This window comes from Myotis lucifugus, unplaced genomic scaffold (assembly GCF_000147115.1).
Source record: "Myotis lucifugus unplaced genomic scaffold, Myoluc2.0 scaffold_1680, whole genome shotgun sequence".
Classification (NCBI taxonomy): domain Eukaryota; kingdom Metazoa; phylum Chordata; class Mammalia; order Chiroptera; family Vespertilionidae; genus Myotis; species Myotis lucifugus.
This window is the reverse complement of record NW_005872728.1, coordinates 14,129-36,620: the sequence shown is the minus strand read 5'-3', so window position 1 is coordinate 36,620 and position 22,492 is coordinate 14,129. Positions and strand designations below refer to the sequence as shown.

At 50.9% G+C, this 22,492-nt stretch overlaps 2 protein-coding genes across 2 annotated transcripts in view; both read left to right on the top strand.

Moving 5' to 3' along the window:
• Window positions 1-208: 208 nt before the first annotated feature.
• On the top strand, window positions 209-17,377 carry SNRNP70 (small nuclear ribonucleoprotein U1 subunit 70). The gene is made up of 10 exons (XM_006108033.3): window positions 209-432; window positions 1,163-1,319; window positions 2,985-3,047; window positions 3,184-3,238; window positions 5,678-5,742; window positions 5,910-5,972; window positions 6,820-6,901; window positions 10,094-10,195; window positions 16,394-16,481; window positions 16,564-17,377. Exons 2-10 carry the CDS (start codon window positions 1,173-1,175, stop codon window positions 17,213-17,215), a joined length of 1,317 nt encoding a protein of 438 aa, XP_006108095.1. The 5' UTR covers window positions 209-432; window positions 1,163-1,172; the 3' UTR covers window positions 17,216-17,377.
• A 5,031-nt stretch (window positions 17,378-22,408) lies between these two features.
• The window catches only part of LIN7B (lin-7 homolog B, crumbs cell polarity complex component), a 3,731-nt gene continuing 3,647 nt past the window's right edge, over window positions 22,409-22,492 (top strand). Inside the window, exon 1 of the mRNA XM_023748697.1 lies at window positions 22,409-22,475. Coding sequence (XP_023604465.1) covers window positions 22,437-22,475 — 39 coding nt within the window. The 5' untranslated portion in view covers window positions 22,409-22,436. The remainder of the gene's footprint in view (window positions 22,476-22,492) is intronic.

Sequence of the window (22,492 nt, the reverse complement as noted above, 5' to 3'; positions counted from 1 at the left end):
GCGGTTGGAGTCCAAATCTCCAGGTGCAGGAGCAAAGGCTTGGTGCGGCCGCGCGTGCGCACTGCGGGCTCTAGCCTGCCGCGGCGAGGGAGTTTAAGGTGCCCGGAGGCGGGGCCGTGACCTCGCGCTTGCGCAGTGCCCGCCGCGGAGCCGGATCCCGGCGTGTGGGTCGCTCCAGAGAGCGGCGGCGCGTGCGCAGTGCGGCGGCGGAGGGATTCAGGACCGGTTCCACATCCTGCCCCTGTCGCGAGCCGAGGCCGCGCGGGCTCCTGAGCAGCGGCCTGGTGCGCGCGCTTGGCGGGCGACGGAGGCAGTCGGACGCGGACGCCGCTGGAGTCGAAGCCGGAGCAAGACTCCCTACTGCTGAGGGGCCGCCGCAGCCGCCGCGAGCCCCCGGACCGTCGCCGGGTCGAGGAGGGCGCCGCGCGGCGGGTGAGTGTGACTGAGGGGCCTTACCGGGTGCGGGGCTGCTTACCCAAAAGCCTCTGCGGTGGGCTTGGGTCCTTTCCCCCCCGCGGCCGGGCCCCGTCCCCCGCACCTTTCTGCACCCCTTACCCACAGTCCTCTGGGCACTTAGGCTCTCTTCCCTCAGCCCTCCCGCGGTTCCTTACCCACAGGCCCTTGCGGTGTGTTGCCTTTTTTCTTCTCGGTCTTCGCGGTGTCCTGGACCCTTACCCATAATTCCTTTCGCCTCTGGGGGCTTAGAGGCATTACCCACAAGCCCCGGCGAGAGGGTTTAGCTGAGGACGACCCTCCCCGGTTATCGGAGACTTGCCGCGACCCTGGCCCTGTTCTCTGAGGTGTGGGACCACCCGCCGCCGCCGCTCTGCATCCCTCCTCGGTTTTCTTGACTTCCTCCGGGAAACCTCGCAGCTCCTTGCTCGGGACTCCGAGACTCACTGCTTAGAAACCCCCTTTTCAGTTTTTGTTTCCCTTACGGGCCTGCTCCACCCTCACGCGGCCCTCTTCCGAGGACTTGCTTTCTCATCTGTATTTATTCCTTTTTCTCTGCCACATAGGACCACACTGTGCCCTTACAGAAGCGGTTTTAATGCCGAGACTTTGCCCCTCCTTTCCTCTGTTCTTGGGGGCTGAAGGGATTGTGGGGGCTTCGTCCCTCTGGGCCCAACCTAACCTAAGGCTGGTTCGCTTTCGCTCGCAGACTTGGCAAGATGACTCAGTTCCTGCCGCCCAACCTTTTGGCCCTCTTTGCTCCCCGGGACCCCATCCCCTACCTGCCTCCCCTGGAGAAACTGCCCCATGAAAAACACCACAACCAACCTTACTGTGGCATCGCGCCCTACATCCGGGAATTTGAGGTGAGTTCACTGAGCAGGCTCGAGGGGTTCGGGTTCTGGGAGCTGGGGCGGGGGTCCTGGATTTGGGAGCTCAGTCTCTGGCCACTTTCCAGCTGTGTGGGTGTATTCGTTCCGATGCTCGATTTTTTATTGATTTCAGAGAGGAAGGGAGAGAGAGAGAGAGAAACATCGATGATGAGAGAGAATCATTGATTGGCTGTCTCCTGCACGCCCCCCACTTACGATGGAGCCCACCACCTGGGCATGTGCCCTGACCGGGAACTGAATTATGCCCTCCTGGTTCAAAGGTCAGTGCTCAACCACTGAGCCACCCTGGCTGGGCCCATATCCTTGTCTCGATGGGGTTGGTAATATATCCCTTGTTGGGTTTTGTGAAAATTCAGTAACTGGCTTCGGAGTCGGGCGGTCCTTGGCACCCACACACCATTTGTCAGCTGTGTGACATTGGGCACGTGATGTACCCCCTTAGTGTGTGTTCTTCATTTCTAGAAAAGGGTTATTATTTTCCTCAGGATATTGATGGGCAATTAACTGCAAAATGTGTGTTACGAGGCTTGGCAGTCAGCAAGTATCGGTGTTTGTTATTTACCATTTTCGACAGTAAGAGGTCCATGAAGGGTTAGCGCCGTGTGGTAGAGTGCTTGGGACCATGGACTTGAGACTCTCCGCTCTGCACCTTCAGGATAAACACGAATACACAGCCTAGATGCCTGGGTCTCTTTCTTTTGTAAAATTGGGGTCACAGCATCCACTCATAAGGTGCATCAGAGCACAACCGAGCAACGGTGGCGCGAAGCCAGAAGTTGGAAGAGGAAAGTTCTGGCGAGGGGGAAAGGGCAGCTGGAGGCGGAGAAAGTTGCAGAGCTTGTTAGTAGAGAGATAACAGAAGGTTGGTTCTGTCGTAGGATTTGCCACCCTCAGTGAACTGGCACATGGGGAATGTTATTAGCCAGTTAAACCCATTTAATGGCTACAGTCCGGTGGCAGCCTTTGATGATGCGGTCACGCGCCAGTTACTGTTTAATGAGGGGTTGGTGAGACCTGCCCTGGCCCCCAGAGGGTGTGCAGTTGTCTGCTGCTGAGCACTGCCCTGTCGGGTCCGTTTGCTTCAGGCCTGGTCCCACTTCCCGTCTGTGACAAAGGACACATCCCTTGCACATGGGTGCTTTTGATAAATACAGAAGCATTATTTTCTAGCATTTTCAAAGAAGAAATACAGCCCTGGCTGGTTAGCTCAGTTGGAGCATCTTCCTGATGTGCCAGGGTTTCGGGTTCCATCCCTGGTCAGGGCACATACAGAAAGCAACCAATGAATGTGGGATGGGTGGAACAGCAAGTCCATGTCTTCCCTCTCCCCCAAAATAAATAAGCAAATAAAAAAAAGACTACAAAAAGAAGATGAGAATTTTTTATTATTCTATAGGTACAAAAACTCCCCTGTCAGATTGCTGTAGACCTTCTGAATACTTCTGATTTCTGTGCTCCTCTTGTCACAGACCAGTTTGCTGATAGCAGTGGTGCCACGCCCCTGCCTCCCTTGGCCTGCAAACTGTCCTTGTTTGCTTGCTTGTATGTGTGTGTGGGGGTGCATGGCTGAGATGCTTATTATTTCTTTGCCTTTTCCCTTAGTCCCTCCCACCCTGTCACCTCTCTTCTTGTTCCCAGGACCCTCGAGATGCCCCTCCCCCGACACGAGCAGAAACTCGGGAGGAGCGCATGGAGAGGAAGGTACGTAATTTTTGCCTCCTGGCCCTGTGTCTTTTTTGTCCCTTTCTCCAGATAGTCCTTTACATTAGGGCTCCAGATAGTTCTTGACATTAGGGCACTTTTGTCTGCATTTAATTGTCCACCTTTTTCCTGACAGAGACGAGAAAAGATTGAGCGGCGACAGCAGGAAGTGGAGACAGAGCTAAAAATGTGTAAGTCCCTTCCCTTCTCCCACATCTCTTCTTCAAACCCTCGTGTGTTTCTCTCTCCCAGGTCAAGCCCAGGAGCCTGTTTTGGGAAAGGGGGGTGGTTAGTTCACTTCTTAGCCCCCACTGTTTGTCAGGCACTATGTTTACTTTGGTCACGTAAGCGGGAGAGTGTGGAGTAAGGGCTGGCAGGAAGGGAGAGCCCGGGTACCTCGGGCTGCGCACTGGAGGGGTTGCCACAGTCCAGCTGGGTCTCACAGGCTAAGGCAGTGGGGTCCTGGCTAGTGACATAGTCTTGGCTCCACCTGAGCTCCCTAACCCTTGAGCTGGATGGTCCATCCCTTCCAGGTGCTGGAATTGGGAGCGTTGGGAGATAGTAGCCGCTTACCAGATTTCACAGCTTCAGATGGCCCTTTGTTACAGCGAGTCCCTCCTGCTATTGAGGCTTCAGTGAATCACTTCACTCCAGCCTTCTTCCCTGGAGGGTCCTCGGGGTGCTTATCACATGTCTGACCTCTAGAGACCTACGTGTCCACCTGAGTCTGAGCCCTGACTTTCACTGCAGCTGCCTTCTCTCTGAGCCTCAAAGGCATCTCAGACTCAGGGTCCAGACCACAGTCAGGATTTCCCCTTCTCACCAACCTGGTCGTCTTAGGGTGTTTTCTTCCCTGGGACATGGCCATCCAGTTTTGCGAGACATCAGTGTTGCTGTCCAGTTTTCTGTTTATTTTAAAAATATACTTTTATTGATTTCAGAGAGGAAGGAAGAGGGAAAGAGAGATAGAAACATCAATGATGAGAGAGAATCATCGATCGGCTGCCTCCTGCACGCCTCACTCTGGGGATCGAGCCTGCAACCCAGGCATGTGCCCTGACCAGAATCGAACCCGGAACTCTTCAGTCTGCAGGCCTATGCTCCATCCACTGAGTCAAATCAGATAGGGCTGGTTATAGTTTTTTAAAAAGTCCTTATTAGAAACTAAAGTGGTGCCCTAGCCAGTTTGGCTCAGTGGATAGAGCACCGACCTGTGGACTCAAGGGTCCTGGGTTCGATTCCGGTCGGGGGCACATGCCCAGGTTTTGGGCTCAGTTCCCAGTAGGGGGCATGCAGGAGGCAGCCAATCAATGATTCCCTCTCATCATTGATGTTTCTATCTCTCTCTTCCTCTCCCTCTCTGAAATCAATAAAAATATATTTAAAAGAAGAGAAAGAAAGAAAAAAAGAAACTAAAGTGGTATATCTGTGGACTTGATCCCCAGTGGGGGATGTGCAGGAGGCAGCCAATTGATGTTTCGCTCTCCTTTTCCCTCTCTCTCAAAAAATCAATAAAAAAAGAAAGAAATTTCCTAAAGTCATCTGGAACTTAGTTTATGTTCCCCTCTCACAGGAAACAGATCTTTAACTTTTCTGGCTTCTTGTAACACCCAAACTGCCTTCCTGAGAAGCTAGTGCGTGGGGTTCAGCACGGGGGCCTGCTGGTTAGAACACCTGGGCTGTGAAGTCAGACTAGGATGGAGTCAGGCTTGGTCTCTGCTGTCCTGCACTTCCCCTCTGACATGCCTCGGGGCTTAGTTCTGTTTCTATTTGCAAATGATAAATCATTCTCAGCTGTCAAGCACAGTGTCCCATGTTATGCGTTTAATATTAACATTCCTCTTCTCATCTTCTCCCAGAACATGGCCAGTCCTGTTAGTAGCACTGTGTGGTAGAAGAACCGCCTCCGCTGTGCAGTGGGCAGGGTGATGTTGGGGCCTTGGCAGGAGTCCGTGGGCATTGTGTGCGCTGGGGCCACCACACCTGGTGAAAAGGACTTCTTCCCAGGCTTGACCCATCAGAACCACCTGTGCCATTGAGTTTGTAATAGATTCTGGCTCTTGTCTGCGGAGGTAGTTGTTCCTCAGTGGCCTTGCGGTAGTAAGGCTGGAAGAAGGCGTCTGATTAACCTCTTGTGAGCTCCGATAGCAGCCCTGGGTTCTTCCCTGGGGCCTGCATGTTCCTAAACTCCACTCCCAGCCGAGGAGAGAGAGGGCTGCTTGATCCCAGGTTTCCCTTCCGGCTGCAGTTTCGGGCTGTGCCAGTGGAGGGCAGTGTGGCCCTACTGGTGAGTGAAAGCTCAGCTCCTCCAGGGCGCTCTCACGCTGCCGCCTCAGAGATGCCCAGTCAGTGTAGTTACAGCTGAGAGACGGGGCCTTAGGATTGGTAGGTCTGAGTTGGCAGGCTGGCCCCCATCCTGTCAGCTTGAAGTCCCCCTTTTCCCCTCCCCACATCAGCTTAAATCAGCCACTTGGATAAAGGCTGCTGTGCTTCAGGGAAACCAGGACTCGGGGGACATGCCAAGGTCACCAACAGTTTTCTGTAATGGCCTCTCTGCCCGTCTGTCTGTATCTGTCTTGCTAAGTGAGGGACTGTTGGTATCTTCTATTACAAATTATCTTCTTGTACAGGGGACCCTCACAATGATCCCAATGCTCAGGGTGATGCCTTCAAGACGCTCTTTGTGGCGAGAGTGGTGAGTCCCAAGTCCTGGAGCCCCAGGGGAGTCTCGAATCCGGGCTGCTGGGAGCTGGGGTGTGGGACAGAGGCAAAAGGCTGGGCCCCAGGAATGTTCTGAGAGTCTAAGGGGTCAGCTTGGAGACGGCTCGCTTCTCCCACTTAACCCTGTATCTGTCCTTGTAGAACTATGACACAACAGAATCCAAGCTCCGGAGAGAGTTTGAAGTATATGGACCCATCAAAAGAGTGAGTGGACTGGGGCCGGGTATTTAAATTGGGGAATGTGGAGGGAGGGAGAAGGCTGGCTCCCAATCCTGAGGGCACGGCGCCTCGTTCCACACAACTGGCTTTGGCAGCAGAAGCACATTTAAGAAACGATGCCTCCTTGTTGATTTAGCGCAGGGGGGTAAACTACAACCTTCCTGTTTGTAAGTGATGTTGGACGGTGTCCAGGCAGGCCCGTTTGTTTACTGTCGTCAGTGGCTGCTGTTGCTGTAGGCAGAGTTGGGTCATTGCAACAGAGACTGTATGGCTCCCAGGGCCAGAAATACCTGCTGCCTGGCCCTTTATAGGAAACGCGTGCGACTCCTGTTTCAGAGCAAGGCTTTCTGTTTCACTGAAATTCCCTCATTTAATTTCAACGTCACTTAAATACTCTGGGCAGCAGTGAGGGTTTGAGGTCATCCTCACATAAACTGCTTAGCCCATTACCGTTAGAGCAGCGGTTCTCAACCTGTGGGTCGCGACCTTTTCACAGGGGTCGCCTAAGACCATCGGAAAACACATATATAATTACATATTGTTTTTGTGATTGTTTTTGTGATTGATCGTTATGCTTTAATTATGTTCAATTTGTAACAATGAAATTGGGGGTCTCCACAACATGAGGAACTGTATTAAAGGGTCGCGGCATTAGGGAGGTTGAGAACCACTGCTTTAGAGTGTCAGACACTGGGGACTTGAAAGACAGAGATGGTCTGAGGCATCCGTCTTGGGCATCATCCACCCCAGGGCCTGACACACAGGCTGTGATTGATGGGATGAGATTTCCCTGTGCCAGAGATAACCTCTGCCCCCGCCCCCTGCCCTCCAGATACACATGGTCTACAGCAAGCGGTCAGGAAAGCCCCGAGGCTACGCCTTCATCGAGTACGAACATGAACGAGATATGCACTGTGAGTACCTCCCACCTGAGCCCGGCCCTCTGACCCTCTCTGCTGCCCCAGTCCCTTCCCGTTGTCTGTTCCCACCTCCCATCCTGCCAAACCTGACATTAGCAATGTCCTTTCTCCTCCTCCCTCTGTTTCTAATATATCTTTTTTTAATACATGTATGTGTTTAAAAAAAAAAACACGCAAAAAAAAATCCCCCACAATGTGTGTATGTGTGTGTGGTGTGTGTGTGTGAACCTGGGGAGGTAAGTGTCACACGTTGAACCTCGGGCAAGGAGGGAACTGGGTGGGGGTTGGAGCCAGCTGAAGGTGAGTGGGGGGGTCGGATTTTCGGGGAGCCTCTCCCCATTCCCCCCGCCAGAGTTGGGGGCAGCCAGGTTGGAATGAGGACTGGCCTTTGAACCAGCCTTCTCTTCCCTCCAGCAGAGCTGGGGCTAGGCTCCCCGACCCTCCGCCTCCCCACCCTTGGCCCCCCACCCTGTTTCTCAGCGGGCAGCAGGCTGGTAGGCATGTTCAGCGCCTGCCCCCACAACTCCAAAGCCCCCTATGAGACTACAGCAGCGTCCACCTGGGCAGGGATGGGTGGGTGGGGGCGGGCATGGCTGCGGCGTGTCCAGGGGCCGCCATATTAATTGACTGTTCTTATTGTCACTGCAGCCACCACGCAGCTGGCTTGCAGCTGATGCTTACGCTCCCCTTACAACACCTCAGTGTATGGTTGGTATAAGGGTTTGTATCATGGGTAAGATCACTCAGCACCGCACACAGCCCAGCTTAGCCAGGCAGCTCAGGAGCAGCGAGGCACCCCTTCTCCCATCCCCAGTCACCCCCTCAGACTCCCCGCACCCAGAACCTTTTCCTTGTTTGGGTGCCCTTTTGTCCCTCCTGGCCCCTGATCCATATGCTCTTGCTGATCCCAGGAGAGGAAGGATGAACCCTGATAGGAAAGGCAGCTGGCCTCTCCGGTTGGGTTCCATCCAACCACTGACTGACCTGGCTTCATGATGTCAGCAGCAAGGTGGCGAGAATACTGACGAGGGGGTGCCTTAGGGACAGGGCTCCATGTGGAACCCTTCAACCCTTCGCTCCCTGCCCCTGTGCCTTCCGCGGGGCTATCACTGTGGTGGCCCTGGAGAATCTTTTTGGTTGCTAGATTTGGGGTGCTCTGCCCCATTCCTGTCTGCCTCCTCATGGTTGAGGCCTCTAGGGGCTGTGGTGCCCAGTTGTTCTCCAGAGTGCATGGAATTAGGGATTGGGGTGTGGGAGGGGTCAAGTGACAGGCTGCAAACAGCTGATGGTGTTGTAGATTTTACTGCAGACCCTTCCACTATCTAGAGACCTAAGAGAGGGAGAGAGAGAAGCCTAGAAGTACACACGTCACATGTTTTCTTTGCTGTTATTCTGGGGTTGGGCCTCTTCTGGGGTTTGGGACACTGAACTAGAGCAGGGTTCCTTTGCTTGACTGTTCCTGGTCCTTAAAATTCCTTCCCTGACTACCCTCCTCTACCCAGGGGTCAAGTGGCCCCTCCTCAGGTCACGGGCAGCACTCCATCTCCTGGACCCCGAGGCTGCCTCCTGTGTGCCAGCCTTTGGGCTGAAGCAGGTGGTGGGAGGGAGTGTTGGGTTCGAGATGGAAAAATCGTTCCATGTGCTGAGGGGGAGGGGCGTGTGCCTCGGCTAGCATGGACTTTACGGGGAAAAGGTGAGGGTGGACAGGTTTGCCAAGGCCTCCCCAGCCTTCTTTGTAAATTTAAGCAAGATAGGCCCCGGGCTTCCCAGCTCCCAGACTTGATGTAAATTCTTGTCTCCCCCTCTTTCAAGGCCTCCCTAAGGTTTTTTGGGGTCCACCACTTCCGCTGCCTGTCGCCAGGTGGTGCAGGAGATGTGGTTCTCCCTCTCCGTGGTTCCCCAAAACCCCCCATTTCCCTGCCCTGTAGCTTTAGCTGACCCTGTGGTGGTGGGGGTGGGGTCGGTGCGCTTGCTCAGGTAAGCTTGGGGGCTCCAGGTAAGCGGTCCCGTGTCCCCCCCCGGGAAGCCCGCCTCCTCGCCAGGCCCCCAGGAGTTGCCGGGCCCCCCCCATCCCGCTCGGTTTGGACACCCGCAAGGCCGGCATCGGTAAATGGCACCTTTTTCTCTTCCTCTGGTTGTTATTTGGGGGGGAGCGGGCTGGGGCGGGGCAGGGTATTGTGGTTGGTTGAGGACAACCCCGTAGGCCAGGGCTGGGGGTGGGACAGGGACTTTTTTGGCCTTCCCTACAGCCCCTGTGTAAGACAGGCCAGGGGACCAGGCCTGCCCTTTGCTGTGCCCTGCCCAGGAGCAGGATCATGCCTCCCTGCATCTCTCCCTCTACTCCCCATCCTTCCTGAGAGGCTCAGGCTGGGTTGGCTACCCAGCGTGTGTTGCTCGGGGGGTGTGGAGGGAGAGATGGGGTGGAGCCTGGGGTTGGGTGGCAGAGTCACTCGTCTCAGGTAAGGCAGGAATGTTCAGTAGCACCGCACGTCTCCCATGCCTCCCTCCACTTTCCCTCTCCCCTGCCTGCTGTACGGGGCCCCTCCAGGCCCCCTCCAGGCCCCCTGGGAGCACCATAACCTGCGCTTCTGCTCCCTGCCATCTAAGGATTTCTCCCATCCCTCTGGTTCATTTTCTGTTCTGATGTCTGTTCCCTCCACACTCACCACCCCTCCACACAAAAATAAAAAAATAAAATAAAAACAGAAAAAAATCGGTGTGAACTGGGGTGCAGAGCGGCCGGCTGGGCCTCCTCCCCCAGCATGATGTGCTAGGGTGCATGCCTGGGGTTGTGGAGGAGCCTCCACCACAGCAGAGTCCAGCCTTAAGTTAACCTTCGGTTTCTTTGCAGCGACTTTGGCCACCTTGGCAAGAGGGGGCTGCTCTGTCATTTGGGAGTGGAAAGGGCGTGGAAGCCCGGGGCATGGCGGTGGAGGGTGGTCTTGCCCCCCCAATGGTGATTGGGGGGTGATAAGGAAGCAGATGCTGAGATGGAGCAGGCCCCTCCCCGATTTGGGAGAGGGTTGGTCTGGCTGTCAGTTGCCTGGCTGGCTGGTGGGCGTGTGTGTGAGTGTGAGTGCCTTGATGGGGACGAATGGGGATGGGGATGCTGCCGAGCTGGGCCCTGTCCTGACTAGAGGACCCTCTGGGGACTCCTCCCCTCCCCCCTCCCCACATCTGTTGCAGCCGCTTACAAGCACGCAGACGGCAAGAAGATTGATGGCAGGCGAGTCCTTGTGGATGTGGAGAGGGGCCGAACCGTGAAGGGCTGGAGGCCCCGGAGGCTAGGTGAGCACATTCTGCCCACGCGGGGCTCTGGAGGTTGTGTGCTTGGCAGCTTCATTCTCACCTTTTTCTTCTGTATCCTCTTCTGCTTCCTGTCCTCTCCTTGTTCCCCTGAGGCTGCTCACATCCTCCTCCCTCCTTCCTGCTCATCCTCTTATCACCATCGTATTGCTGGTGCGTCTTCTCATGCTGGGTTACTGAGTAGGAACAGGATGAGTACTGGCCTGGAGAGGCGAGTCTGGGACCAAATGCCAGTTTGTACTTACTAGCTGGTGGCTTTCCCCTCTTCCTGTCTCAATTTTCTCATCCTGGGAAATGGTAATAATCTCAGAGTTCACTGAGCTCAGCATCAGGTGCCCAGCTTGACAAGCGGCATATGGTGGGCCTTGTAAATGTCATCGTCTCATCCGCTTACTCTCTGCTCTTGCTCATTCATTCATTGATTCGGCACATGCTTATTTGATCACCAGCTGTGTACCAGGCTTCTCTAGTCAAGAGCAAGACATGCATAGACAGCTTCTGCCCTCACTGCTTCCTATATTCGGTCCCCCTCACTGTCTGTTTCTAATTGCCATTCACACTCTCAGTCAAGGTCAGTTTGTTTGCAAGTATCAGAAGTATATTTGAAGGGGCCTGTCAGTATAGAATCCTGAGTATCTTGAAGCTCAGAGACACGTGATGCCAGTGGCCCTCAGGAGGACTTGGTAGTCACACCTTAAAGCTGAAAAGAACTACCTCTGGCATCGGTGCAGCTTGCTTCGGCCTTGTCCGCTGTCCATGCAGACTGGTCTTTTCTGTGTCTCCCCACACTGGCCCAGTGTGGTATTCCACAGCTCCCTGCTCTATACCCAGTCCTGAATGAATCTCTGCACTTTGGTGTAGATGGGTCTGATTGGCTCAGCATTGGGCCTGGCCCTGGGGCTGACGGTCTGCCATCCAAACATGTCTGTTGAGTGTGTTGACTCCTGCGAGGGTGAGTGACAGCTCTCAGAGGAGATGGCCTTTCCTGGGTAGACACCCCTAGTGGGTCCAGTACCCTCTGCTCTTATTCCTGCCTCCCAGCCTGCTGTTCTCACTCCTGACTTGCCTGTGCTGGGTAGACCACTCATCTGCTGAGTCTCTGAACTTGATAGACTAGACACCAGTGATGGCGAACCTTTTGAGCTTGGCGTGTCAGCATTTTGAAAAACCCTAACTTAACTCTGGCGCCGTGTCACATATAGAAATTTTTTGATATTTGCAACCATAGTAAAACAAAGACTTATGTTTTTTATATTTATTTTATATATTTAAATGCCATTTAACAAAGAAAAATCAACCAAAAAAATGAGTTCGCGTGTCACCTCTGACACGCGTGTCATAGGTTCGCCATCACTGGACTAGACAGCTTCTTACTTGCTCTCTGGTTTCTCTGGGTGCAGTGGGTTCTTCAGAGTCTGCTACTTTCTGTTGTGGAATCCCAGAATCTTTTCGTTTGGTTGGCATTCAGACTTTCTGATGGTGAGACCTGGTATATCCTGACCCAGTATATGCATGTAAAAATGCATACAACCTGCTCAGTCAGCGAGGCTCAGTGATTGAGTGTTGACCTATGAACCAGGTCATGGTTAGATTCCTGGTCAGAGCACATGCCCGGGTTGCAGGCTTGATCCCCAGTGTGGAGTGTGCAGGAGGCAGTCAGTCAATGATTCTCTCTTATCATTGATGTTTTTATCTATCTCTCCCTCTCCCTTCATCAATAAAAATATATTTTTTTAAAAAATACATACAACCCAAATTTTATGAAAGTATCTTTTCTATGGGCAGTGCATACTAGTGTTTTATACTGTATTCTGCTGTTTTATTATTTCTTATGTACTGGTTGTAACCCATCAAATTGATGATGTGACTCACTGCTAGGTTGGGACCTGAAGATGGAAAACACTAGCCTATTCTGCCCCAGACTTGTGATATACCAGGTGCCTGGTCCATTGCCTGTCTCTGTTTGAATGTTTCTGATAGCCAAGCAGCCTCTTTCCTTTTTCACCCTCGCTACTAAGTCATTCCTCACGTGGAGTTCCAGGCTGCTTCACTGAAGTTTTCTTCCAAGCAGTGAGGTACAGGAGAGTGCATGGAGTTAGTTGGGACTCGCGTCCCAGCTCCGCGCCTTCCTTGCCTTGTCAGCATGGGCAAGTGGCTTTATCTGAGTTCGTTTCCCCATCTGAAGAACAGGACTACCCGCTGCTCCTTGGTGTTGTTCAGTCGGTTGGTTGACTGCTGCACATGCACCTTTATGTCCTGGATGCGGTGCCCCATGCTGGTTACAGCAAGCAAAGCCGGACATAGTCCTGGCTCTCCTGGTGCGTTACAGGCTGCCGGGAGAGGCACACTTGTCAGTCAACTCACATATGTACATAGAAAATTTGAAACTGCAGTTGAAGTTCTGAGAACGAAATGTGTATGGTCTCTGAGTGGAAAAACAGCTTATTCTGGAAGGTCAGGGATAGCTTTCTGAGGAAGTGATGTTTGGGCTAACGTGTTGATGGGTGAGTAGGAGTCAAAGAGACAAGGAGGAGACTTCAGGAAAAGAGGTGAATGAGCCCCAAAACAAGTAGGAAGGAGATGGGGAATATGAGGAAATTGAAAAAATGCCTCGCCCTAGCTAGTTTGGCTCAGTAGAGAGATATATATAGGATGGATGGATATATATATATGTGTGTATATACACACACACACACACACACACACTAATCCTATCTAATAAAAGACAAACATGCTACTTGGCCGTACCTTCGCTACACCCATCAGCCAATCAGAAGAGTATGCAAATTAACCCCCAACAAAGATGGCAGCTAATTTGCATACTGCAAGCAGGGCAGGACAGTGTGAGCCACCAGCTGGGCCCCCTGTGTGCGGCCCTGTGTGATCGCGCCGCCTAAGCCCCGCCACCAGCCACCCCACCAGCCAGCCCCCCATGTGCGGCCCTGGGCTGATGGGATCAGCCCGAGGAAGCCCTATTCTTGCAGGAATCTTATTCTTGCAGGAATCTTCCTGCAGTGGGCCTCTAGTATACACACACACACACACACACACACACACACATACATAGAGTGAGAGTGCTTGGTCACTTTTTTTTAAGTCTTCATTGTTGAGGGTATTACAGATGCCCCCCCCACTCCCTCCACTGGCTCTCTCTACCCGATTCATGCCCCGCCCCAGGCCTTCACTACCCTATTGTCTGTGTTCATAAGTAATACGTATATGCATGATGTAAGATCTTTGGCTAATCTCTTTCTGTCCCCTCTTCCCTCTGAGATTCGTCAGTCTGTTCCATATTTTCATGCCTCTGATCTATTTTAATCAAGAGTTTATTTTGTTCATTAGATTTTTTTCATATGTTTTGATTTGTAGATTCAATGTTGATATGTATTTATTGCCATTTTGTTGTTCATATTTTTTGTCTTCTTTTTCCTCTTCTTAAAGAATACTTTTCAACATTTCATGTAATATTGGTTTGGTGCTGATGAACTCCTTTAGTTTTTTCTTGTCTGTGAAGCCCTTTATCTGACCTTCAATTCTAAATGATAGCTTTACTGAGTAGAGTAATCTTGGTTGTAGGTCCTTGCTATTCATCACTTTGAATATTTCTTGCCACTCCCTCTGGCCTGCAAATTTCTATTGAGAAATCAACTGATAGTTGTATGAGCTCTCCCTTATAGGTAACTACTGCTTTTCTCTTAATGCTTTTAAGATTCTCTTCATCTTTAACCCTTGGCATTTTAATTATGATGTGTCTTGGTGTGGGCCTCTTTGGGTTCCTCTTATTTTGGAATCTTTGTGCTTGTAAGTCTATTTCACCAGGTAGGGGAAGTCTTCTGTCATTATTATTTTTTAAAATATATTTTTAGTCCTAACCAGTTTGGCTCAGTGGATAGAGCATCGGCCTGCGGACTGAAGGGTCCCAGGTTCGATTCTGGTCAAGGGCATGTACCTTGGTTGCAGGCACATCCCCAGTGCAGGAGGCAGCTGAATCAATGTTTCTCTCTATCCTTCTCCTTCTCCCTTCCTCTGTAAAAAATCAAGAAAATACATTTTAAAAATTATATATATATATATATGGAGAGAGAGAGAGAGAGAGAGAGAGAGAGATTGATTTCAGAGAGGAAGGGAGGGGGAGGAAGAGATAGAAATATCAATGATGAAAGAGAATCATTGATTGGCTATCTCTGCAAGCCCCCTACTGGGGATCAAGCCTGCAAGCCAGGCATGTGCCTTGACTGGGTATTGAACCCGTGACCTCCTGGTTCATAGGTCATTGCTGTTACCATTTCTTCAAATAGGTTTTTAATAGGTTTCTTCTCCTTCTGGCACCCCTATAATGTGAATATTGGTAGTTAAAAGTTGTCCCAGAGGCTCATTACACTATCTTCATGTTTTTGGGTTCTTTTTCTTTTTGCTCTTCTAATTGGGTGTGCCTCATATTGCAAATCGTTGATTTGATTCTTGGAATCCTCTCTTCTATTGAATCTCTGTAAATTATTCTTTATTTCAGTTAGTGTATGCTTAATTTCTGACTGGTTCTTTTTCATGCCTTTGACATTCTCATTAAGATATTTGAAAATCTCATGAAGATCCTTGAGTAACTTTATAGCCATGGTTTTGACCTCTATATCCAGAAGTTTGCTTGCTTCCATTTCTTTCATCTGTGATATGTTTCTTTGTCTATGCATTTTGGGTGCTTTTCTGTGTTTGTTTCTTTGTATTAGGTAGAGCAGCTATGTCTCCTGGAATTGGTAGAATGGCCTTGTAGAGTAGGCATTGTGTAGGCCCAGTGGCTTAGCCTTTCCAGTCACCTAAGCTAGGCCCTCTAGGTGCGCCCCTGTGTGGGCTGTGTGCGCAATCTTATAGTTGAGCCTTGATTGCTGTTGGCATCACTGGGAGGAATTGACCTCCAGGCCAATTGGCTGTGAGGACCAGCTGCTACTACAGTGGAAGAGCAGCTGTGCAGGAGACACCCATATGGAGAAGGACTTGCTTCAGTGGGGCTTTGGTGCTCACTAAGTCTGCCCCTTGAGTGTGTCGCTTGTGGATGTGTAGAGTTGTAATCTCGTATGGTCTGAAGCTGTCCACTGGGTGCATTTGCTGTGGGGCCTCCTGGTAGGTGCAGTCAGTCACTGCCTGGGGCCACCCATAGCAGCTATAGAGAGGTCTGAAGATGGTTACTACTAATATTGGGCTTGTGAAGTGCCCAGGTGAGGCCTTTTATTGATAGGTTTGGGGCATGCTGATACCAGCTGCTTGTTTGAGAGATTTTAGCAAAGTTTGAAGCTTGAGCTAAGACAGGCCATTCATATGGAAAAGCACCTGCACCCCCAAACAGCTTTGATGGGGCTGCAAATTGGATCGGCATGGTCTCAGGGAATCATGAGGGCATTGGGAACAATGTGAGCCAGGCTGATGGAAACTCCAATATGGCTGCCAGTCAGCTTTGCAATGGGGAGGTCCCAACACATGAACAATGACCCTTGGGATCACCCCCTGCTGTGATGCCAGATAATCCAGTTCCTCCCCATATGTCCCTGTGTCCCCCAAAGCTGCCTGGTGCTGGGTCTCAGAGGGATTGAGTCTGAATAAGTTCGTGCACTGGCCCTTTAAGAGGAACACCTGGGTTTCTAGCAGCCTCCGTGTCACTCAGCCACAATACCTACTGGTTTTTACAGTCCTCAGTTATGGGGACTCCTCCCAGCTCTGGAACCCTGGGCTGAGGGTCCAGTGTGGGGCTTGAACTCCTTGCTCCTCACAGGGGGCCTCTGCAGCTGAGATAGCCCTCTCGATTAAAAAAATGGCACATGTGGGTATCGGACCAGCTAGTTCTGTGCCTCTGCCCCTCCTACCAGTCTCAGTGTACTTTCTTTATTTCTCTAGTTGTAGGACTTTCATTCAACCAGCTTTTAGGCGGTTCTAAATGATGGTTGTTGTGTATTTTAGTTGTAATTTTGATGTGGTTGTGGGAGGTGGTGAGTACCGGCCTTTACCTATGCCACTATCTTGGTTCTCCTTGCACTTGGTCACTTTAAGAGAATGCCTAGCAAAATGTCCTCACAGAACTTGGCCCCAGACACCAACAGAGATGGTATCCTTCCCTGTGCTCTTTGATGCTTCTCGTTTCCCATCCTTCATCCATGCTCAGGCTGACCCTCTGTTCCTCTGCCCCACCTCCAGGAGGTGGCCTTGGTGGTACCAGAAGAGGTGGGGCGGACGTGAATATCCGGCATTCTGGCCGCGATGATACCTCCCGCTACGATGAGAGGTAAGATTAGGCAGGTGGTTTCCTGGGAAGGGGGGTGGTCACGTGGGGTGCCCTGACACACACATCTACCCATCTCATCCAGGCCGGGCCCCTCCCCGCTTCCCCACAGGGATCGGGACCGGGACCGCGAGCGGGAGCGCAGGGAGAGAAGCCGCGAGCGAGACAAGGAGCGAGAACGGCGGCGCTCCCGCTCTCGGGACCGGCGGCGGCGTTCACGGAGTCGCGACAAGGATGAGCGGAGGCGTTCCAGGGAGCGGAGCAAGGACAAGGACCGGGAACGGAAGAGGCGAAGCAGCCGAAGCCGTGAGCGGGCACGACGGGAGAGGGAGCGCAAGGAAGAGCTGCGTGGTGGTGGAGGTGGTGGTGACATGGCAGAGCCCTCTGAGGCTGGTGATGCACCTCCTGATGATGGGCCTCCTGGGGAGCTGGGTCCAGACGGCCCTGATGGTCCAGAGGAGAAGGGCCGGGATCGTGACCGGGAACGACGTCGGAGCCACCGGAGCGAGCGGGATCGGCGCCGGGACCGAGACCGAGACCGGGATCGCGAGCACAAGCGGGGAGAGCGGGGTAGTGAGCGGGGCAGGGATGAAGCCCGAGGAGGGGGTGGGGGTGGCCAGGACAACGGGCTGGAGGGTCTGGGCAATGACAGCCGAGACATGTACATGGAGTCCGAGGGAGGCGACGGGTATCTTGCTCCAGAGAACGGGTATTTGATGGAGGCTGCACCAGAGTGAGGAGGCCTCACCTGTTTGGACGTGTTCCTACCCACCCTGTTGCTGTCATCCTCTTCCCCCAACCTTGGCCACCATCTAAGTTTGCCATCCATGGGTAGAAGTCTTGTTGTTTGTTCCGGTTCCTTGGATTTAAAAATAAAATTAATTTCTTGTTCATGGGCACCTTGGTTTCTTCACTTCTCTTAATGTCTTCCCCAAAAGGTTGTCACTTGACATGTTAACCCTACTTTGGTTTGTGTTCCAGCACATGCCTAGAACTTGAACTTGATGACCTAGGGCTGGGGATACCCCAGCGTATAACTGGAGCTGTTTAAAATGGGGTGAGGAAGTCCTCTGTAAAAGTCTTTGATCCCTTAGTGTGTCTCCCTCTTTTTTTTTTTTTTTTTTTTAACCTTCCACACATAACCCTAGCTTGGGTGGGGGAAGCGGTGGGTCCTAAGCATTTGATTACTCAGTAGAAGCTGTAACTTTGTGTGAGAGAGAAGCTATTATATATGAATTGGAGAGCAGGAAAAGGGTGAAGAAATGGAACGAGAGCAAGATACAAGGATGAGAAGATTAGGTGGAGCAGGAAGTCCACGCGGCCAGGATGGAAAATGGCCTTCAGTTCATGATGGGCATTTCACCGTTTGTCTTGCTACTAATGATAACAAATAAGAAACAGAAGCATTTCACAGCAGTTGAGATTTCAACACATTTCTGGATAAAAAATTATGATGGAGAGAACCCTTGTCTGGTGATCCCATGAGAGAGAAGCCAGTCACTCTTGCTGGACTCAGACTCAAGGCTGCAGCTGCAGTTCTGAGAAGGGTAGGAGACAAGGCGGGATGTGAGTACAGCAGTGCTTGTTTCGGCACTTGATGCATGAAGCTTGGCATTTGCTGTCCAGGAGATACAAGCTGGGACCTACTTCGGTGTTTGGTAGGTTTTTCAGCCTAAAGACAAACTTGGCCTGTTAGCCCAGAGGCAGGCAGCCTGTCAGCTACATCGGACTGATTCTAACTGCTTTGGTCTTTATAAACACACACCCAAAGATGACATGCATCTTTAAAATCCTGCAGCAAGACACCACAAGATAAAAAAAACTGGTCCCAGGAGAGACAACTTTGGGAATAAGAGAGAACTAAATACCTCTAATTAGTATATTTTCATAGATATCCCATGTGTTGCGACTAGACTTTGGGAATTAGCTATGAAGAATAGCCCATTTTGGCCCTGACTGGTTTGTCTCTGGATAGAGCGTCGGCCGGCGGACTCGAGGGTCCCGGGTTCGATTCCGGCCGGGGGCGTGTACCTTAGTTGCGGGCACATACCTAGTGGGGAGTGTGCAAGAGGCAGCTGATCGATGTTTCTCTCGTCGTTTCTAACTCTATCCCTCTCCCTTCCTCTCTGTAAAAATATCAATAAAATATATTTTTAAAAAAAGAATAGCCCATTTTGGACTAAAGGGGCACAGACCAGTTATAAAGACTGGATGAAATATATAAAAACGGAATATATAAAAAAGGGATCTCTGCTTAGCTCCTTAACCTCTGTTATTACTTTGTTGTTAATCCTCACTTCAGGATATTTTTCCATTGATTTTTAGAGAGTGGGAGAGACAGAAACATTGATGTTAGACACATCAACTGGTTACCTCTCACACATGCCCCAACCAGGGCTATGGATCAAGCCTGCAACGGAGGCACATGCCCTTGACCAGAATCAAACCTGGGACCCTTCAGTCTGCGGGCCAATGCTCTGTCCACTAAGCCAAACTGGCTAGGGCCCTCCATTATTACTTTCTGATGAACACCTTGGGTCTTGCAATGACAATGAGCAGGTTATGAGTTGACAAATGCCTCAACAGAAGGTTGTATGTAGATTGGGGAGCTAATACCCCACATGGAAATTTTACCCTCACACCCCAGCTGTCTGGTCTAGCCTCTGTAAACTCAGCCCAGTGGAGAACTGTCAATTTCTAAGTCTAGTCCCTCACATACACTGGCAAATGTCAAGGAAAAAGCCAGGAAAATGTGAAATTTCGGTGTGCTTTCCTTTTCTTGGGGATCAGACTGCCTCAAGTCTCACCAACATTGATTGCCCCCTAATGCTTTGTGCAAGCTGTTCAGTCTGTCAGCCCACAGACTGAAGGGTCCCGGGTTTGATCATGGTCAAGGGCACATACCTTGGTTGCAGGCTCGATCCCTGGCCCTGGTCAAGACACTTGCAGGAGGCAACCAATCGATGTTTCTCTCACATCAATGTATCTCTATATATCTCTCCCCTTCCCACTGTCAAAAATATCAATGGAAAAAATATCTTTGGGTGAAGATTAACAAAACAAAAATCCACAATCTGTTCAAGAAAGAAAATGTAATCAAAGAACATTACTTGGGCTCTGCAGTAAACAATAAGTACTTATAGACATAATGCAAGCACTTTATTGACTGATCTGAAAACTGGTACCATAAAACTACTATGGGAAGAGAGGAGAAAGGTTGTAAAGGCAGAAAATCAATATGTAATATATTACTAACAACTGAAATTGAGAAATAGCAAGGTACTTAGATACAGAAGCAACTAGCATATTAAACCTCTGTTAAATTGTTGCCTCTTGCCCTGACCGGTTTGGCTCAGTGGATAGAGCGTTAGGCCCTGGATGGAAGGGTCCTGGGTTCGATTCCGGTCGAGGGCATGTACCTTGGTTGCGGGCTTGATCCCCAGTGGAGAGCGTGCAGGAGGCAGCTGATCAATGTTTCTCTCATCGATGTTTCCAACTATACTCCTCCCTTCCCCTTTGTAAAAAATCAATAAAAATATATTTTAAAAAACATTGTTGCCTCTTGCAGTGGAGAGAAGACTGGCTGGTGCTTTGTATTATTAGCTCTTCTGTATTATTTATTTTTTAAGTTTATTTTTTATTATTGACAGTATTACAGATGTCCCCTATTTTCTCCCCAGGTCTCCACTCCACCCAGCCTCCATCCCACCCCAGACCTTCACCTTAGTATTGTCTGTGTCCATGGGCTATACATAATACGCGTATAGGTTCTTTGGTAACTTGATTTTATTTTTAGATTCAAGTAGATTACTTTTTGTTAAAATAGAAAAAGCAATACTATGAAGGAGAGATGTGTAGACAAACTTGCAAACCTCCGCTGGCTTTGCAAAAGCCCTTTTCTGGACTCCATACCCCCATCCAGCCAGTGGTGAGGTACAGCCACACTTCAATCTCTCCTACATTCCTTTGGCCCTAGTCTAGAGCATCTGATACAACTGTCCACCCTCTTTAAGAACTCTTGTCATGGTGTCTCACCTGATTTTCCTCCTTTTCTGGCCATTTATTTTCCTCTTCCTTTATTATTATTTTTTTAATTTTATTCCTCACCCAAGGATATTTTTCCATTGATTTTTAGAGAGAGTGGAAGATAGAAAAGGAAAGACAGACAAATATCAATGTGAAAGAAACACATTGGTTGCCTCCTGCACGCACCCTGACCAAACCGGGGAGGAGCCTGCAACCTTGAACTGACTGGAATCAAACCAGGGACCCTTCAGTCTGCAGGCCGACGCTCTATCCACTGAGCCAAACTGGCTAGGGCTTTTTCCATTGATTTATAGAGAGAAGGAAGGACAGAGAGAAATATCGATGTAAGAGAAACACATCGATTGATTGCCTCCTGCTTGAGCCCCGACCAGGGCCCAGGCTGAGGAGAAGCCCTCTTCCTTACTTTAGATGTTAGAAGTTTGGGGGACTCAATCCTAGGTCCTCTTCATTCTATAGCTTTGCCCCAGCATTCCTGTCCACTCATACGGTTTTATTTACCACCTTTGTCCAAATTCTCAAAAATGTTTGCAGGCTTTGGGTACTGCACAAGACTCCTCAAATTCAGAATGTCCAATAAACCTCCTCCAACATAGACTATCAGAGCAAAAGGCCCCACAAACACCTTTATACCCCTCCTCCATCTTCCTGTCCTCATATACAGTGACCAAGACATGTCCAGACATTTCCAAATCGGCCCCCCTATCCTCTATGCCAGTGGTCGGCAAACTGCGGCTCGAGAGCCACATGCGGCTCTTTGGCCCCTTGAGTGTGGCTCTTCCTAAGCCTTAGGAGTACCCTAATTAATAACCATGTACCTACCTATATAATTTAAGTTTAAAAAATTTGGCTCTCAAAAGAAATTTCAATCGTTGTACTGTTGATATTTGGCTCTGTTGACTAATGAGTTTGCCGACCACTGCTCTATGCCATCAAGGGATGCTCGGAAAGCCTCTGACTGCCCTGCCCCCCTGCCTCCACTCTTGCTCCCATCCAATCCAGTCGCCACACGGTGGCCACAGTGATCTTCAAATACACAACTGAATCCCACATTTTATTCTTCAGAGTTATTGTAAGTTCAAAATCCTCAACATGCATGTGCCAACACACAAATCCATGCATAAACTTCCCTGCCCATATCCTCACCATCATAAACCATCATACACTGCAATTATTGCATGGGCTTTTTCTGCGGTGAAAGTGACCCACATCCCTCCTCTTTTTACCTCCAAGGATTCTCTCTTTTTTAAAAAAAATATATTTTTATTGATTTCAGAGAGGAAGGGAGAGGGAGATAGAAACACCAATGATGAGAGAATCATTGACTTGGCTGCCTTCTGCACGCCCCCTGCTGGGGATGGAGCCCACAACCTGGGCATGTGCCCCTGACCAGAATCGAACCCAGGACCCTTCAGTCCACAGGCCGATGCTCTATCCACTGAGCTCTATCCAAACCGGCTAGGGCTCCAAGGACTCTGTTAATGTCCCTCTTAGATCATCCCGTCCTCACTCCCAATTCTGATCACAGTCATGTTTGTCTACCTCTCCCTTCATCGTAGCCTAAGCTCCGTGAAGGCAGTGGGTTTGTCTGGCCTGCTCACCATCCTGTCCATCATCTTGGGCCCAGATGTTTCATATACGTTTGTCCACTTCATGGGAAAAAGGGATAGCGAGGGGACACACAGCTGTGGCGGGCAGGACAGACAGATGTAAGGCGGTGCAGACAGAGGCTGCAATAGGACAGTCAGACAGGGGCGACAGCAGGTGCGGCGGCCGCCCATGGCGCAGGGAGAGAAGCGCAGGCAGTACCGCGCCTCCGCAGGGGGCGCCCGTCGCCGGGGGCGTGGTCTCGTGAAGCCCCGCCCTCCCCACTGGCGACCGGGCGGGCGGGCGGCTCGCCGCAGCGGCGCCGACATGGCTGCGCTGGATGAGAGCCGCTGGGGCTGGAGCGGGGTAAGCGCGCCAGGGGG

What these genes read in the sequence shown, in the direction of transcription:
- SNRNP70 (XM_006108033.3), top strand. Translation starts at nt 1,173, where the DNA reads ATGACTCAGTTCCTGCCGCCCAACCTTTTGGCCCTCTTTGCTCCCCGG. An exon ending in TATATGGACCCATCAAAAGA is followed by an intron (nt 5,973 to 6,819) that starts GTGAGTGGACTG and finishes CCTGCCCTCCAG; the next exon opens with ATACACATGGTCTACAGCAA. An exon ending in ACCTCCCGCTACGATGAGAG is followed by an intron (nt 16,482 to 16,563) that starts GTAAGATTAGGC and finishes CATCTCATCCAG; the next exon opens with GCCGGGCCCCTCCCCGCTTC.